Raw genomic sequence first — 19,512 nt, forward strand, 5'->3', positions numbered from 1 at the left:
AGTCTACTCTCCTACAGGGTTACACACAATACAAATACATCATGCTTCTAACTGAATTAGGGTTACAAACAATACAAATACATAATGCTTCTAACTGAATTAATTTACGGCAGCTATGCAGAACGTTTTTATTCTAAGCAGCTGGCAGTTAGCCTTCTCTGTTTACTTTAGTCCCACCCACCCAGATACTCACAATAGGTTACAGTACTCATCACTGGTGATTAGATATGAAGACTGAAACCTGGCTAACCAGTATACAAAAGAGCCTAATCAGACTGCTAAACTCACAGTTTTGTCACAGTGGTATGAGAAGTGAATTTGAAACCAAGAGACGATTTCACACCAAGTACTTTGCCGTACGTGTTCATCAGAATTTAGTTCATCTGACGAATTAAAGAGCAGATCGCGTTCACACATTTAACTTCTGTTAGACAGCTATTATACTGAACAAATATTTACTGTGAATGTATGCAAACATGTATGGCATATGGCTGTCTAACAGAAGTTCAATTCATTTCTCACTTATTCCGACAATGTACTTAACCCCAAATAAAAGAACCCAATAAAAATAGTTGTTAAATAATAGTGAAGTCACGTTGTAATAACAATAACTCATCTCTCTCGAGTTTTCTTTTTGAGCTTTGCTAAAAGCCACTGTGTCAAGTGTCCATCTTGGGTTGCCCTCCGGAGTTCAAACCGGAGAGACGTGATGTAAGAATTACATATTTATTGTTTACACGTCATATGAATGAAATGATTGCCATGATAATACAACAGGAGAATGTAATGTTGTTTGGCGATTAGGCCCCGGTTTGCAGGATAATCATTCAGGAGGGAAAGAACCACTCCGATGAAATCCCCGGGGTCTAGACACTGGTGGTGGTGATGAGTAGGTGAGACCGGTCTGAAGGAGGAAGGTTTAGCTTTGTCCTGAAGGAGACGGGAGGCGAGAGGGGTGGAGGCGGGTTGCGTGTGATCATCTGCAATGACAACTGACAGGGAGGAAGAGCAGGCATTTAAGGAATTTAGCATGTGCAGCGATTGGCTGCTGAGGGGTGACGCCCTCGTATTTAATGAGGGGGGAAGGGAGCCATAGAGTGACGTGTAACCCCCTAAGTTTTTAGCGATCGCGGCCACTCTAGTCAATGGGTGCTATTCCACCAGACCCGCTGCGCCGCGGCTCGAAGTGTCCCAGAAGCTCCTCGCCGCAAGGAATTTCTAAAATATAGGATGAATCCTATTTTTGACGCGGCGCGGCGCAGGCAGGAAGTGGAATGTTCATCCAACAACTGCGAGGCTGTACACACGACGCTCCGCTTCCGCAACGTTTTGAAACGCGCCTGGTGGGTTATGACGCAGGAGGAGGTCGCAGCGCGGCGCAGCCGCAGCGCAGACGCTTCCGGTGGGATCAGGGGGTAAGTGACTCGTGTTAGGTCTTCCTTATTGAACTTGCGCTAAAGCTTTCATTTGTCCAATATGGCGGACCATCTCGCACATGCGCAGTACCGATTGGGCAGGGGGACGGATCGGGTAGTGACCATTATACATCCATGGTAGTGACAGCCAGAACGCCGACATCTCCTCATCACTCCACCGCTCCTACGTTTTATGTTTGCCATAAGTTAGTCTCTCTCCGTTGGTGCGCTGGGCTAATGCTAATAATGCTAATGCGAGCAAATAAAATGGCGACTTCACAAAACTTTTTTGGAGTTGTACGGGGCGTGGTTTGCAATCCGCACAGCCAATCAGAAATGGGAACCTTTTTCTCCCAGGAAAGTACCTGCTCTCTAGCAAGAGCCGCATTCACACCGCAGGACTTTCCCTGGTACTTTGGTTCTTTAGTTCCGTTAGTACCAATAATGTCACGTTCACACCGCAGGGACTACTCAGTGCCGGGAACTCTTTTGGCCATTTTCAGTCCCTGCTAGAGAGGTGGTACGAACCTGGTTATAAAAGAGTGCCAATTTCTATTCTATTTCTATTGGCTGGGCGAATTGCAAACCACGCCCCGTTAGACTCTGAATTATTTTTGTTAGGCAGCCATTTTTTTCCTCGCTACAAAACCACATCCACACCTGAGCGAGTAGTTTTGTTGTACTTTAAAGCAGTTATGACACACGTACTACAACACAGGAGCGGTGGAATGATGAGGAAGTGTCGGCGCTTCTGGCAATTTACTCTGAGGACAGGATGCAGCAGCTTCTACAGAAAGCAGTTCCCAACTCCAAATGTTTTGAGCGATGTTCGCAAAAGCTACTTGAGCTGGGAATCGTGCACAGTGCACACGGATGCCGGGTAAAAATAAAGAAACTCAGGCAGGACTATAAAAAAATTAAAGACCACAATAATAAGAGTGGTAACGATTTTCTATTGTTATTATATATATATATATTGCCACTGTTTTTTAATACTGACACCTAACTTGCACTAAGGTGTGTCTGCTGCTATATATATTGCCACTGTTACATTGTTTTGAAACTACTTACACTTTATTTTACTTTCACACTTTTATTTTACTTCAATTTACATGCATACGACACACCTGGAACAGCGTGATGCCGTTATTGTTATGTATTGACTGTGCAATAAAACAAACAAACTGGCGAAGCTTTATTTATTGTGTCCCACCCCAAATGTGCAGAATAGAAGAATGTGAGAGCAGACAGGTGTCGGTGGTTGAATTTATCTACAATGTTGCAACCTTGTGCAGTACGGAGCCCTGGAGGGTTCATAGAGAGAAAAATAAATAAAACGTGGCCACGTTTTACTTTCTCGTGCGCACGCTTTAGTAACTCGTGCGCACGAGTTACTAAAGCGTGCGCACGAGTTACTAAAGCGTGCGCACGAGTTAATAAAGCGTGGCCTCGTTTTATTTCAATTGAGGGATTCCTGTCCGTGACTCACAGTATCTGCTGCCCACAGCTGTTTTATAGAAGGAAAACCTCCTTCACTTTATGAAATCTCTGCGGCACCAGTGGCCTGTACTACGAAGCAGGATTTGCTATTTACACTATTCATTCATGAAGTATGACGCTGCGCTGTCAGCACGCGTCTCCATGTTTGTGATTGGTCAAATGTTGCTAACCCCGTCCCTTTCACGTGAGCGCGCTCTCAGCCGGACAGAGAAACCCTGGTTGATTTACTGAGTTGATAACCAGCTTCGTAGGACCGCTTATCGACATCGCGTTTGTTAGGGTCAGTTAAGCCCCTGTCACACTGTCCCGAAATTGACACCCGATGGACACACGATAAAGGAAATGTTCAAATTCGGCTGTGATCGTAGCAACATCGGGCCATTCGTGAGGGCATCTAAGCCATCGTATGACCGCCGGTGGAGTTTCTCAGGCTCCGGCAGCAACTTTGTGAGCGGCAACTTCGTAAGGCACTCGTGAGGGCATCTTGTCAAATCGTGTCATCTTCGTGTTATCATCGGTGCATTCACCCTCACTCTGATCGGGCCGAATGCCCGATGGCACCGATGATAACAAGATGCCCTCACGATGGCCTTACGAAGGGCAAAATTGACACACGAATTCAACACGAAAATGAACCTTCGCAAGGTCCTTCGGCCATTTTTTGGCATGCCAAAGATTTTGCCACCGCTCACGAAGTTGCTGCCGGAGCCTGAGAAACTCCACCGGCGGTCATACGATGGCTTAAGATGCCCTCACGAATGGCCCGATGTTGCTACGATCACAGCCGAATTTGAACATTTCCTTTATCGTGTGTCCATCGGGTTGTTTTATTGCACAACAAAATCATGTAAATATATTATGTAAATAACCCAATTTGTGTTCTGTGAAACTAAAAAGGATATAATATATTATTTTGAAGGACAGTTGACAGGAAGTTGTTGTTGTTATGGAAACAACATTACGGAGAAAACGTAATATTTTCTACATATAACGACGGATAAAGTAAAGAACAAAGTCTGAAGATATCAGTACAGTATCATAGTACTGTAACATAATTGTTTTTGGTACTTTCATTGCAGTTGTATGTCTTAAATGTAATGTAAATGTTGGCTTCGTGTGTGGTTCGGGGCCATCTTCGTGCGAAATTCACAATTCCATATTCGTGTGTCCATCGGGTGTCAATTTCGGGACAGTGTGACAGGGCCTTTAAGCCGGGTAAATCGAACATATCCAGGTCCAGGGTCTGTTGAACTGGCTTCGTCGTACAGGGCACTGGAGGCAGTAACGTGTAACTCAGCAGAATCTGAGAAGAGCAGCACCAGCTGCAAAGAGCTGTGCCTTTTACTGTTTACTTCACTAGAACCGCTGAATTGAGATCGAGGCTGCTACGTTTAACCACACACACCTATACACACATCGAACTGAGTATTCCCCCTCGTTTTATGAAGGAGATGTCCTGTCACCGGGGCGCATTATGTGTGTGTGTGTGTGTGTGTGTGTGTGTGTGTGTGTGTGTGTGTGTGTGTGTGTGTGTGTGTGTGTATCCGACACCACCGGCATTTGTTTTCAAATTACCACGAACAGCACACGCACACACACACACAAAACGAGGCCACGCTTTAGTAACTCGTGCGCACGCTTTAGTAATTCGTGCGCACGAGTTACTAAAGCGTGCGCACGAATTACTAAAGCGTGCGCACGAGAAAGTAAAACGTGGCCACGTTTTATTTATTTTTCTCTCTATGAACCCTCCAGGGCTCCGTAGTGCAGCAATGGCAGGGGCAGAAACACAAGTCTTACACACATAAAAACAAGTAATTTATCATGTCATTTGTTTTAGATAAATAAGGGAAAAACACCAAACAAGGGTTAATGTCCTTTTCCAAAATCAGCCTGAGGGGGTAATATATAATAAATACATAAAGATAAAGTCCATTGTTATAATGGGGTATTTTTTCTCGTTTTTTTTTGTACTCGCCGTGAAGTGGTTTTGCGGCCTGCCAGTAAACCTAGAGAAGAAGAAGACGAAGTGACGTCAGCGTAATCTTGCCTCAGGGAAAGTACTGCGGTGTGAATGCGATTGGCACTAGCCCCCTGGCGCAGTGTTGCCAACTTGGCGATTTTCTCGTTAAATTTGGCGGATTTCCAAACCCTCCGGCGACTTATTTGTGTCAAAAGCGACTAACGACTAATCTAGCGATTTATAATGGTGTTATTAGCGACTTTTCTGGTGTTTGGAGACTCACATTGTTCTGCAGTTAACGAGCCGCGGGTGCTGCCGTGAGCCCCGCCTCCCTCCCATAGTACTCACAGGCGCTCAGAGCTGCTGCTGCAGTCAGAGCAGAGAGGAGACAACCACACTCCCCCGCGTCGAGACTGCAAATTAATTGCGCATGCGCCAACTGCCAAGTCGTCCTGGTTTTGAGCGGGATTTAAATGTTGAATGTAAATGTTTCTTCACTCACTTTCACACTATAATAAATAACTGCCTTTGCTTTGCTTTGCCTCACACAGCCTCAGTCACTCAATCACCTCGTCCACTGTGTGTGTGCCTCTCTGTGACAAGCTAAACATCATGGCACAGTTTAAATTGTATTCTCAAAAATACAGAAAGGAGTGGGAATCAAACCCTGAGTATAAAGGATGGTTGAAGCCATTTATTGGAGATGACACACGGGCATACTGCCTTTATTGTAAGGGGGATTTCTATGCCAAACTGTCATGTTAAAACCCCAAAACATACTCAAAAGGCAAAGACATTTCTGATCTACTGTCGTTTGGATTTAACTCCGGTGGTTTCAAGTTTTGATCCTTGAAGGGTTGGGAACGTTTTTTGCCTACAGCCGCCATTACATGTTATGCAAATTAGGCGATGACGTCATTTAGCGACTTCTGGCGACTTTTCTGACAGCCAATAGCTACTTTCCTTACTATGGAGTTGGCAACACTGCCCTGGCGGATTCAGTGCCGTGGTACTTTAGTGCCGGCACTAAAGTACGGCAAGTCCTGCGGTGTGAAAGCGGCTAAGGACTGAAAAGGGGGTGGAAAGGTTCTCATGAACTAAGTTCTAGTTCCGGATTTTTTTGGTGTGAACCATAGACGGTATATATAAAGGTGTGAACGCAAATGTTCGGAACTTTATCGGAACTATAATGGGAAAAGTACTCCGGTGTGAAACAGAGTCCATTCTCTTCGGTTCGAAAACATAATCTCAGCAAATTCGACGACTTCTCAGTTGCAGTGGGTGACATTATTGTCACAAGTAAGAAGGAAATGACATACCTAGGATCTATTCTTGAGGCAAATCTCTCCTGTGACAAAATGGCATCCAATGTAATAAAAAAAGTCAATCAAAGAACTAGATTCCTATACCGGATCTCCTCTCTGGTAAACAAAAACACCCTGAAAACTCTGGCAGGAGCACTCATTCAAGGGTACTATGACTATGCTTGCACGTCATGGTACCATAGCACCTCCAAGGCGCTAAAAATAAAACTTCAAACATCGCAAAATAAACTGGTCAGACTACTGCTTGACCTTTCATCTAGAACCCACCTCACCTCTGCCCACTTTGACAACCTGGATGGCTTAGAGTAGACGACAGAGTACAGCTACTTGCAATGGGCCTGGTCTACAAGATCCACTACACCTCTATGGTACCCATGTACATGTCAACATTCTTCCTAAAAGTCAAGGAATACCATGATCATAACACCAGAGGGAGCTCCACAAATCATGTGAAACCCAGATTTGGCACAAAAAGGGGGAATACACGTTTCGCAATTATGCCACATCAAGGTGGAACGCTCTTCCCACAACTGTAAAGGAAAGTAAAACTATACTTACCTTTAAAACCTCTCTTAAAGAGCACCTTCGGGGGAGAGCATTGCAAAACTGGCCCCGGTAATGGTACAAATCTCAACCTGTCGTTCAATGGACAGCTTCCCCCCCCCATCTATGTATATACTCGCATTTTAGACTATGTTACTAACTGTATATCTGTAGACTTGGTATGTCTTAAATGTCCGGTTAGGATGTATTAGAACGAAATCTAAAATGAAAATGGTAAATAAGCCATCTGTATGTCAAATATGTCTTATATGCAGGACTCTTGACTAACTTTTTTCCCCATCCTCCCGGAACCGTCCCGAAATACAATCTAAGCCGTCCCGAAATTAATGTGGACCGTCCCGAATTTAAAATGTTAGTTTTTCTACATTATCATTAGTTAAAATCATTCAAAGTGACCTTTAACATAAATAAAACATCATACAAATCATTAGATGATAATTCATCAACCTTTTTATTTGAGTAAATCATTCAATCACATAAACAAAGGCCAAATATATTTAAACAAACACACAAATAAGAAAATTACTCTAATATCGAATCCAATCAAGTCCCATCCAATTAACAAAAAAATCCAACATTGTCCTGAAGACAGAACCCAGAGTAACCACTAACCAGGATGACAGTCTGTAACACAGTCAAAAGACCTTTACAAACGGCCCCGCCCCCTCGCACACAGACGGGAGAGAGAGATCTCGTCTGGATTGGAAAGCTCGAAAATACATCATAGACGCATGTTGTAGTCTTATTGCATATTAGAAACGGAGTTGGCGAAACTAAAACTGCAAATGCGATATAATGTGTATGTAGCAATAATACATATAACATATATTTTTTAAATGTCTCCAGTAGCCTACCGATAAAAAGTCCGATAACGTCGGAGCTTAACGTTACCACTGTCTTTAATAATTCCGGCCCGTACCGGGGCTCGGTACCCATCCCTACATGGGGAGAGACCATAGACTGTATATATAGAGAGACGCAGCATATTGCTAAGGACTAAATACGATGGAGAGTTCTCATCTCAGCCTTATAACCCATAGGGGATGAAGAGGAGTAAGTAAATAAAGAGGCCGGCGCTCCAGGGTCTGGTTCTGCTGTGCGTTTTTGTGATGTAACGGTAAAACATTTCAGAATTCCTCCACGGGATGCCATTGTACATCACTCAACCCGCGAAATACACACACTCAGTACATAGCTAGACCCGCGAATTTGCGGGCCAGGAATTCGCGGCCACAGCCAGCTGGGCGGCTGGCTGACAGCCAGCGGCACAGCTGTAGCTACATGTGTGTGTATTTCGCGGGTTTCTAAATGTTTTGTGCGTGTGTGTTTATGTTGACAAGGAGGTTTAATGTGCTACACAAAACGTGCAGTCGGTTTCATTTTCATCGCCATTTGTAGTAGAGTTAGCAGGGTATTTTTTATTTTAACTCTCGTCCCAAATTCGTCCCAAAATTATTTTTTATCCTCCCCGACACTATTTTTTTCGGCCCCGGGACGACGGGATGTCCTTAAGCTCGAGCCCTGCTTATATGTCTTAAATGATATGATGAATTGGAAATGGGGGACCCTGATGTAAACAAGACGAAAGTATTTCTCTGGTCTGCATCCCCTTAACAATTGTATGTTTTGAGCTGTACTGTACTGTACCCAATCAACACATCCTCACTCCCAGATCGGCCTATGTTGACGTTATGTTAAGTCCCCTGTCGGCTTTTTCCAACGCAAGGGGGGGGGCCTTAGCGTCCATTTTCAACGCAAGGGGGGGGGGGGCCCTTTGCGTCCATTTTCAGCTTTCCGGGATGTCCATATGCTTCTATGGACGCTCATGGAAGCACGGCATTCGTTTGTGTCGGCTGCCCTTAAAGGCAATGTGAGCGTCCATTCTCATTGGATAACGGAGAATTGTACACCCGGAAGTAAGTATTCCCCTTACTGACGATTGATTTTACAGTGATATCTGCACTACTCATCGACTAAAAAACACCAGATTATCCTTGTTAATTACACAACATTGATTGGTTTAAATTGTGTGCAATGCTTTTGTATTTTTCCCCTTCGATTCGGAGAAACAAATGTGTTTTCGGAGTAAAGGATGGCAGAAGACACTACACAACCCAGAATCCCCAGCTATCGTTTGGACTACACCATGTGCTCTGTTTGACGTCACGTGATCTTCAAATTTCTCCCTGCAGAAAAAAAAAAACATGGCCGAACTTCGTTTTATTCTCGATGGAAAATGCCTATTTTAAAGTTAGTTTGGCCATTAAAATGCGTTTTGATGTCATTTGATGCGAGAAATATGAGTTGTTATTTCAGATTATGTGTGCAGTGGATGTACATGATCTTTAGTTTGCTAGTTATTACGAAGATTACTTCAGGAAATTGCGTCCATAACGGTTTCATTGTTACCAAGGTGGTTGCTAGGGACGCTGCTATCGATATTATTTCTGTTATGTTGTGTAACTGTTTAATGGTGTTATCTTTATTGCTACCCCCTTCTCCGTCAATGTATAGTGTTGGTCCACAGCGCAAACATATTAGTTTAACAAAATCCGCATCTAAAGATAGCCTACGTTATTTTCCCCTGTGCAATTCCAGTCTCACATCTCACAGCACATCGTCATTAACAAATAACGGAAACAGACCGAAAACATTTTAAAAAAAAATACAATAATACTTTATTCCGAGTGTGCTTGCTTTTCTCTTTGAAAGTCATCACATAACGGCATTGTAATACACGGTTCGGCTGCATTAAATATTACATATCTGCCGTAGTTCTGTATTTATAGAGCCCTGATGAGAAGACTTCTAGACAAACATGAGGAACTGAAAACGTGACGTGGATCATAAATATATCAGCCATTAAACAACATCTTACATTTCTTTTCACACAATACGTCTCCTTGCAGTATCAACACTAATTCGGCTGACTTTTATATTTTATCCAATTGGTAGATAGGCTGTATTTACACCATAAAGGTGCACAGCTGATATAAAGGGACACCTAGTGGTTAAAGCATGTTATTGAATTTCATTATTTTTATTATTAGATATTAATAGGATCCCTATAAAGTATATTCATTACTCGTTATTCTCTACTAATAGTTAATTAAAGACTGTATATAATGACTATTTTGCACATCCCTTTCAAGATTTCAAGATTTCCAAAGGTTTATTGACATATCATATAGGCCTACACAACTATGGTGTAGTTATAAATTGAATGAAAAACTTGGGTCGCAGGTTTCTCAATAGTGCATTACAAGACATCTATCAATATTTGTGCATACCTCCAGCAATGTTAACTATGTTGAAGCAATTTTTTTAACTGATATTATACATAATGTATTATACTCTTATAAGATGTATGTAGATATTTCATCTCCGACCTTGTCAGATATTGAACAATCAATAAATAAAGAACACAGAATTGTTGAATATAAAACACAGAATTTGTGTGATTATACTAAATGATTTACAAATAAACACCACTGCATTTTAACTGTTACACATGCTGATGTAACGCAAATGTTCCAACTTGAGATCAATAAAGTATATCTTATCTTAAGCTGATCGATGGCTACTGCCATATTTGCAAAATGTGCCTCTGAACCTTAACAAGTGCATGTTTCAGGCTTATCAATTAATGTAATGTAATGTTATCAATTAACAACAGGGGTCACAAACATAAGACCAGCTGTTAAATAAAGCTCTTCTGACCTTAGAATGTGTGTATATATATTAATGCTGCCCATTATGGGCACAAGCAATTTTCACCCATTTATTAATTATATGTTTTAAATGTGAGTGTTTCCTATCCCCTAAACCTCCAGGGATGTACACAGTTTAATACTGGCAACTTCTTATTATGGGAAATACGAAAACGTCTTTTAAAACTACAACTCCCAGTAGAGACGTGCCATAGATACAGAACATGTTGCGAAACAGAATAGCCAGCATTTGTAGTTCTGGGGACAGGGTGGGGGAGGGGGGGACGCGGTGGACCCGTTCAAATCCAGTTTTGGACAGTCTGCCGTGATTCCATCCCATTTCAAGTGCTGTTCGAGAATCGGCGTAATCCTCGGAGCACACTCTCCAATCACAGAGCTTGAGGACTATCACGGGGTTTGTCAAACAGAGCACATGGTGTAGTCCAAACGATAGCTGGGGATTCTGGGTAGTGTAGTGTCTTCTGCCATCCTTTACTCCGAAAAAACATTTGTTTCTCCGAATCGAAGGGGAAAAATACAAAAGCATTGCACACAATTTAAACCAATCAATGTTGTGTAATTAACAAGGATAATCTGGTGTTTTTTAGTCGATGAGTAGTGCAGATATCACTGTAAAATCAATCGTCAGTAAGGGGAATACTTACTTCCGGGTGTACAATTCTCCGTTATCCAATGAGAATGGACGCTCACATTGCCTTTAAGGGCAGCCGACACAAACGAATGCCGTGCTTCCATGAGCGTCCATAGAAGCATATGGACATCCTGGAAAGCTGAAAATGGACGCTAAGGGCCCCCCCCCTTGCGTTGAAAATGGACGCTAAGGCCCCCCCCCTTGCGTTGGAAAAAGCCGACAGGGGACTTGACATAACGTCAACATAGGCCGATCTGGGAGTGAGGATGTGTTGACCCAATATACAAGGTGTTAATAAACGTATCAATCAATCAATCAATCAATCAATCAAAGCCTTTTTATATGTTTGTGTTATGTTTTAATGCTACCCCGACCTTCATTGGTTCATATTGTTCTCCTCCCGCCCCCAGCTTCATGCATCCCTGAACACAAACTTCACATTTGTAATGCCTTTATTTATGGGGTAGAAATTAGAAACACTTGACAATATGTGACCCGCTCTATCGAAATCAGTCGGAAGTCGCAACGGCTCATTTCAAAATAAACGTGGATTTACGTAAACAACAATTTTTTCGGGGTTCGGGTGTTGTGTTTGATTTTAAACAAAAAAAGTCTTGGCTTTCAGAATATGAAACTTTTATTTCCAAAATCACACGATAAATACATTTTTGAAGCTTGTAAATGGACGAAGACAGGCACCTCTCCCTCGCAATCTGCTCTTCCGCAACGCCGCCCCCCCCCCCTCCTTCCGACTGAAATTATGAAAGAGTATAGTAATCATAGATAACACGGCAGGGTCCGTTACAGTTTGTTTTCATCTGATTTCAATTAAACAAAGTCTTGGCTTTCAGAATATTAAACTTGTTTCGGCAAATTCAGGTGATAAATACAACTTTAAAGCTTGTAACGGCATAATTACAAGCGGAGAACGGAGTAATTTAACGTCACTGCAGGCATAACAACAGCCGGTGTTTCTCGTGAGTGTTTTCCCCGGGAAACAAACACAATACGCACAAACGCAAAAATACACAAACACACACACGTATACACACACACGTATACACACGCACACACACACACACACACACACACACACACACACACACACACACACACACACACACACACACGCACACACACACACACACACACACACACACACACACACACACACACACACACACACACACACACACACACACACACACACACACACACACACACACACACTCGCCAGCTTCCCCCAGACCAGTAATCCAAACCAAAATATCTTCCCTTCGTAGTATAAATTCCACGGGTGGAGCTGTCAATTATTCCTGGTCCTCCGGACCGCCTGGACATCTCTTACCGGTACTAAGGACCGGGTAGGACCGGGTAGGACCGGCACACTTTCAACACTGTATGTATTATGTGTAACGTTGCTGCCTTCTTGGCCAGGTCAGCATTGCAAATGAGATTTGTCTGTATTGGCTCATGAACTGTTTCAAAATCCAAGAATGCAGGAATGAAATCTGTTTTCCAGGGAAACTACATGAAGATTATTTAGAGAAAATATTTATCACAAGATTAAAGTCATAAATATATCACCAAAAGAAATAGATTGATCTAACTTTTTTAAAATCTCATATCATTTCAGATTTTCTTTCTCCACTATTTACTATCCATTCTTGCAAATGTACTACTTTAAACTTAAAATATATCAACGTTTTTTTTCCTCCTAAATTGAGAAATGTAATCGTAATGTCATAGTTTTTTCTCAAAATATTACCCTCCCCTCAAGACTGTAAAAAAAAAAGTATTAATATGTTTTATGTGCAGTGTTAGCATGTAAATACCCACTAATCAGACAGCAATATAAACCCGAAACGAACCACGAGTTGCAGAGAAATGGAAGGGGGGTCTCATTATTCAGAGCATGGGCTCTTTTATTTGCTGCATTGTTCGGTGAATAGGCTTTCTAAATGCAAAGTCACCATCCAAACCAAAGCAAACAGATAAAGTAAATATGCTCTCCCTCCAGGTTTTTGTCCAGAATCACATCTGTGCTCTAAATGGCGGCTTTAAACAGGCTCCACTGTATTTAGTTAGACATCTGATATGTCAGCTCTCCTGTGACCCGAGCTGACCGGCTGCTGCAGCACAGAGACCGTTTGAGGACCTGGAGCTAAAGAGAAAACCAGTGCATTTGCAATGCTGACCACAAGGCTTCTAATATTTGATTGCTAGAGTGCATCATAGTAGGTGGACAGCACATCTCATGCACATTCCTTTGATCTCTGGGCTCAGAGCTGTCTGGGGTCAGTTCACTGCTCTGTGCCACATACAGCCACAGTCAAACACACACAGAACACAGAATCACCCTGGAAATAAAGACCTTTTTTCTTTCTCATACATTACATCCAATTTCAAGAGACCCTAGAATACATATTCTGTCGCTCTGCACTGTTGGAGGTCAAATAAATCAAACACAGACACTCTCAGTCATCTCTAATACTATTAGTTATTTGTATTAGGGCACCCAGTTAAAGTCCTAAAGTCCTACATAATAACTGAATATTGAAATATTTCCGATGTCGGTCCTTGTCTAATTTTGAGTTAACCACCTATTTTGTTTGTTCACCATTATATCCCAATATGTCTCTGAAAAACATTTAAGAATAATAAAAAGTACCTTTATACATGTTTAATTGTGGATAATATTCAGGTTCTTATTTGAAACAAGCCATTTTAATGAATTTAATCATCTTAATCAAGAGAACTTAATTCATTTGACAAAGTAAATATTATTTAGTCTTAAATTGGATTCAAACATGTTTTACATTCTTCTGATATCGTGAAGTTGTGTTATCAAGTCTGACAAAAAAGAAATCTTGCTGTAATATTAAGTGGCATGGAGATCTAATAAATAGATTTGATTATATAATCTGAAATTTAGGATGCACTGTTTTTCATGCTTGATCTCAAGAAAGAAAGTCAGGATATCTCAACCTGCTCAAAAGATGAAGATTCAACTTATTGTCATTACGCGTACGTAGTACAGGTATATGTAACGAAACGGTTTCTCTGCATTTGACCCATCCTAGTGTTAGGAGCAGTGGGCTGCCATTATGTACGGCGCCCGGGGAGCCGTGTAGGGAACGGTGCCTTGCTCAGGGACACCTCGGTAGCACTTGGTCTTTCTGGGACTTGAACTGGTGACCTTCCAGTTGCCAAGCAAGTCCCTATGGACTTAGCCACCACCGCCCAAAACATATAACATTCATTTTTTAAATCTGTGTCTTACACATTTTATAACTGTAATAAGTGCAATACTAAACCCTTACAAATGTGTTAATATTCCTACAGTACAACCACTCATGATGCAACAGATGATCTACAAGGGTTTTAACCTGTGAAACCCCAAGGTCCCCGCCGGCGGGGACACTGTTTTTTTTTTCCACGACACTGTGTCTCAGCAGGGGATCTTAATATTTAAGAACCTATTAATGTCTTATACCAGATTAACGGAAATAATCTCAGCTAATTGAAGATACAAACCATTTTTACCAAAACAAGTCTCATAAGAAGCCTCATAATGACCCCTTAGCGAAAAATGCTAACGGACATTGGCACAGAACTCAAGATAAAAGTACCCTTATTACTTATCGTAGCTGCACATACAAGATATCCGATTAAAGTTGAGGTTCCACAGATTATTTAGGTATATAGTATCATCACTGAGTGATCCGAACTCGCGACAGGGGAAGCAAACACAGACATCACAACACGTACCTTTACGGAGCTTCTAGGGAGATCGTCTCACCGTAGCTGTTAATCTGATCAAAAGACGTGTTCAATGGCATTAAAACGACAAAAACGCGGCTGAATCGGTTAATCCATAGGTTTTTAACGTCTCTGTATAAAAAAAATATTTTATTTATAATCCATAATTCCATTTTTATGTAATTGCTGCTGCTTCCAGTCTTGGCCATGCGGCAGTCTAACACACACACATTACCAAATGTGCAGAGCCCTAGAGATACTAGGCTTGTTTGAGACAAGCGAGACCTGCGCAGTTGCGATCAACATCTTGCTAGTGCGTTGCATGATGGTTAGTCATTTTGTCCGACTTGCTCTGGAGGCTAGCCTACATGAGACGTTGAAATCTCGCGGGACAAAGACGCCCGCAGCCTTAAGAGCGAGGCGCTGCGAGTCGGCGCAGTTAGTAGGCTTGTTTGAGACACATTGCGGCTCGCCTCGAAAGTAGACGAGAGTAGCCGATCGCAGCCGGGGGAGGTGTCAAAAAGCTCGTCTTAAGTCGGACAGCTCGGAGTCGGAGTCGGCTTGACTGGCTGGGTTTGCAATGGCGGAAATTGCGTTGGCGTTTTTCGTTGCAGATGAAGTGGATGCAATAGAAATCCCACAACTATTATATCACTACAAATGAATGACTCAAGTGTCAGTTCATTTTGAAACAAATCAGTACAAGGGGGGTTGAATACATGTAAAAGACAGAACCACTTATTACTTTTCAAAACTACTTCCGTCAGTGGTCTTGACAAGTTTGCATTTATAAAGAATGCACAAATGTGTATATTCGTTAATGTCAGATATGTACTAAGTAAATGCATTTGTTCCTGCTCAAGATTAGATTCAACTTTATTGTTATTGCACATATTACAGGTACTGAGACAACGAAATGCAGTTTAGCTTCTAACCAGGTGCAACAAGCAGTAAAGTGAAAAGTAATGTACACAACCTACAGAATAAAAATGAATTGAATGATGAATAAACAGTGAGGGGTATGAATACACTAGATATCAGCCTGTGAGCAGCATGAACAGTGTGTATGAATATGCTAAGATATATAAAGTATGAAAACGGTAAGCAGTATAGTATAAAATATATAGATATTAATTTCATGATGATAAACATTGTGGAACAATGATGAAAAATGGGATTGGATGTGGCGACGTAAAACTGACACAAAACAACAACAAACTTTTGCCAGCCAATTGGAGAGTTTCATCAGCAGCACGTGGTAAAAACCACCAATGAGCGCTCAGCTCGAGATACCAGCGAGTCGTTTCCTTATTATACATCCATGGTCGTTTCCCATCAAGCATTTCGCTTCCGCAGCCCGTGGAGAGCAACTGCGCCGCCTCGCCGCGCCTCGCCGCGCCTCGCCGCGCCTCGCCGCGCCTCGCCGCGCCTCGCCGCGCCTCGCTCTCAAGGCTGCGGGCGTCTTTGTCCCGCGAGATTCCAACGTCTCATGTAGGCGGGCCTCCAGAGCAAGTCGGACAAAATGGCTAACCATCATGCAACGCACTAGCAAGACGTTGATCGCAACTGCGCAGGTCTGCGCAGGTCTCGCTTGTCTCAAACAAGCCTACTATCTCTAGAGGCTTCTCAATACTCAAATTTCCCCTCCTCGACTGCTCGACTCCTCGGTCCTCCGGTAGTGACCCGGAAATGAATTTCAGAGCGCCATTTTGAAGGACGTCTCATTTCTCTAAATGCACACCGAGGACCGAGCATCGAGCCTCGAGGAGGCTCTCTGGAGGAGCTATAACCGAGGATACACTGATGGTTCATCCACGGCTCCTCCACGGATGCATTTCCGGGAACGGTGGAGGCGTGACGCACGGCCGGACTTATCTCAGCCAATGACAGCTATGCATGCATCCCCTGGATATTATTTTAGAAACTGCTCTCATCGCGTCGCGATGTTTCCAGAGAGAACAGCTGTAAGGTCCATGCAGAAAGCAGAGCAGTGTGTATAATATATATCACTCAGTATAACAGGCCTACTCTCTTTATTTGCTTTAGTTTAGTAGATATCTACAAACAAAGAGTCGATATTTTTCTAAGACCATTGCTTCACATAATAAAATACACAACGGCTTATGCTTTAGGAGCTGTAGGTGTGTGGTACAGTGTGTAGGTATGTGTGTGGTAGGCTACAGTGTGTAGGTGTGTGTGGTACAGTGCGTAAATGCGGCGGACAGACGGGTCTCAGTTGGTTTGGTGTATTCTGCTTACTTTTAATAGGCCTACTTGTAAATACAACTTTTGGCCCGTAATTTCAATTCCCCATTTCAGCGACCAGAGATAGGGGGGGATATATCCAGTCTCTGATTGTGTTACGTTATTATGAGTGCTCTCATACTTTAAATTGTATATATTTATATAAATATATTTGTGTATGTGTGTGGCCGCATCTGTAGCCTGTTATTGTCTCATTATACCGCACTCTCAATGAATTCAAAGTAAATATGTGGGGGAACAATGTTCAGCTGATCTAACAGAGATACAGCGCTATGACAAAACACTCGACAGCTGATGCAGCTGTTGCCACGTAATAATGAACGGACGTCTCTTTAAAATGACTGCTCAGAGGAGAGGAGTTCTCATTTCTTTAAACGTCTGCTGCTTCCCCTCCTCTCTCCTCGGTTCCCTTCCTCGGTCCTCCGCTCACATCTCCTGTGGGCGGGTCTAAGTCTCGAGGAGGGGAACCGAGGAGGGGAAATTTGAGTATTGAGAAGCCTCTTCTCTCGGGCTCTGCAAATGTGTGAGTTCCCCTCGATTCCATTGGATCTGACGGTCAGAAAGAGATGTCACATGTCAAAATCCAGCAAGGGGGGCCAGAGATATGGAAAATCCACCCAAATGGCCCCAGAAGAGGGTTTTTTTGGTGCTAAATCTGTCTAAAAAGGTCAAATATCACTTGTTTAATATCAATCTTGATACAGGGTATAATATGTTGTACTTTGGATTCCTAAAGCTTTTAGTCTACTAACCCATCATCCAAGGTTAGTTTTCACTATAAGTACAACATATTTTTTGGACGGACACTATCATTTACAGTTTTTTACCATGTTCAATCTGAATTTTCTTTAAAATAAAAAACATCTATATTTATTCTGACTTTTCTACATCCAACTCACAGGTTTATCATTACTTTGAGAAAAAATATGATTAATTTAACCCTTTTAGAAGGGAAGATATGGTCATTTGTTCTGGGAATGTCATTTTCGAGCCTGAAACCTGAAAAACAGGCTCGGGGTTTAACAGGTAAAATGTCTGGTAGCAGGGTTCATAGGTGCAGCAACATTTACATTTCACTGAAATCCTCAGTGCTGCCACCTTCTGGTTCCTCTGAACATCTTACTGTCATGCTGTCGACAGTTGAGAGAGAAATACTCAAGTTTGGTACCTGCATTTCCTTTCAAATGTGTTTAATGAATGATATATAACACCATGTTTTTTATATGTATTTTGTCTTGTTTCCACACAATCACAAATCTCCTTAGCTATTTTCACCCATGAGCAGCTCTAAAAACATAATCTTTATTACAAAAAAACCTTGTTATCTAATGTCTTCTTCTAATAATAATAATCGATATAAATGCAGACAGACGGACACGCTCCCTTTCATAAAGCTTTATTTCACAGATCCCCTGTAACAGGAGGCCTAGGCAGCCAGGCTCATTATACATTTACATACACTGTCTGTGGCCAGTCCTTACAATGCTCCATGTTAAATAACTCAGTAATTCAAGACAAAACAACAAACACACACACACGCACACACTGTTCAACTTAAGATAACAATAACAATATCGTAACGACGGTAATAATAACAACCATTGTCAAATATGATGTATTTCCAGACTCTTATACTGTATTTTCTAAAATGTGTTACACAGTTCGTCATCTTTAAGGTGCACCATAAACTCTGCATGTGACATTTGATAATACAACTTGACAGATGCTGCACCAGGACACGCGGTGAAGACAAAGAATACTTGTTGCATGGTTTTATATTTTCAGATGAGAAGCTCCTCTTTGTCCTCTTGCGGCAGATACTGTAAAATGTGAATTCAGCGCAGTTCATTGTTTGTTTGGCACACCATTTTTTCTTCTTCTACAAGCTGCTGTGGTATGGCATGAATCTCATAGCTCAAGCAGAGACATAAGGCGCGTCTCCATGGAGATGAGTGGGGACTCACAGGACCTCTGCAGAGAGAACAACACAGGTCAGATACAGGGGAACAGTTCAACTCATATCTGTTCGATCAAGTTTCTATTCCAGTAGGCATTAAAAGCACTGATTCTGTATTTCACAATTAGCATCCCATTAGCTTTAGCATAGGCTATCTATTTAGCTAATTTTCAGGTTCATATTTGTATTTTTCGACTTTGACATGTTTACATGCTTACATGTTCATAAAGTGTTCCCCCTGTAGGAAACCTTTGGATATTAGCCTTTGCAGACCATTTACATGCATACAAACCTATAAAACAGACTATAGGAAATACAAAATAAAAACCCAAAGCATAATAGAGCCTTTAAACACGATAAAACCCCACATCTTGATTCCTCAAGAATTCATAGGCATAC

At 42.1% G+C, this 19,512-nt stretch overlaps 1 protein-coding gene across 8 annotated transcripts in view; it reads right to left on the reverse strand.

The window, feature by feature from the left end:
• Nucleotides 1-18,536: 18,536 nt before the first annotated feature.
• The window catches only part of LOC117536023 (MAP7 domain-containing protein 1-like), a 40,173-nt gene continuing 39,197 nt past the window's right edge, over nt 18,537-19,512 (reverse strand). For all 8 annotated transcript variants that reach the window (XM_034200743.1, XM_034200738.1, XM_034200741.1 and 5 more), the window contains one exon: nt 18,537-19,127. Coding sequence is in view for 1 of the 8 variants with exons in the window: in XM_034200737.1 (XP_034056628.1) it covers nt 19,117-19,127 (11 nt within the window). In the remaining 7 variants the exon portion in view is untranslated. The remainder of the gene's footprint in view (nt 19,128-19,512) is intronic.

Source organism: Gymnodraco acuticeps, unplaced genomic scaffold (assembly GCF_902827175.1).
Source record: "Gymnodraco acuticeps unplaced genomic scaffold, fGymAcu1.1, whole genome shotgun sequence".
In the NCBI taxonomy this organism is placed as follows: Eukaryota; Metazoa; Chordata; class Actinopteri; order Perciformes; family Bathydraconidae; genus Gymnodraco; species Gymnodraco acuticeps.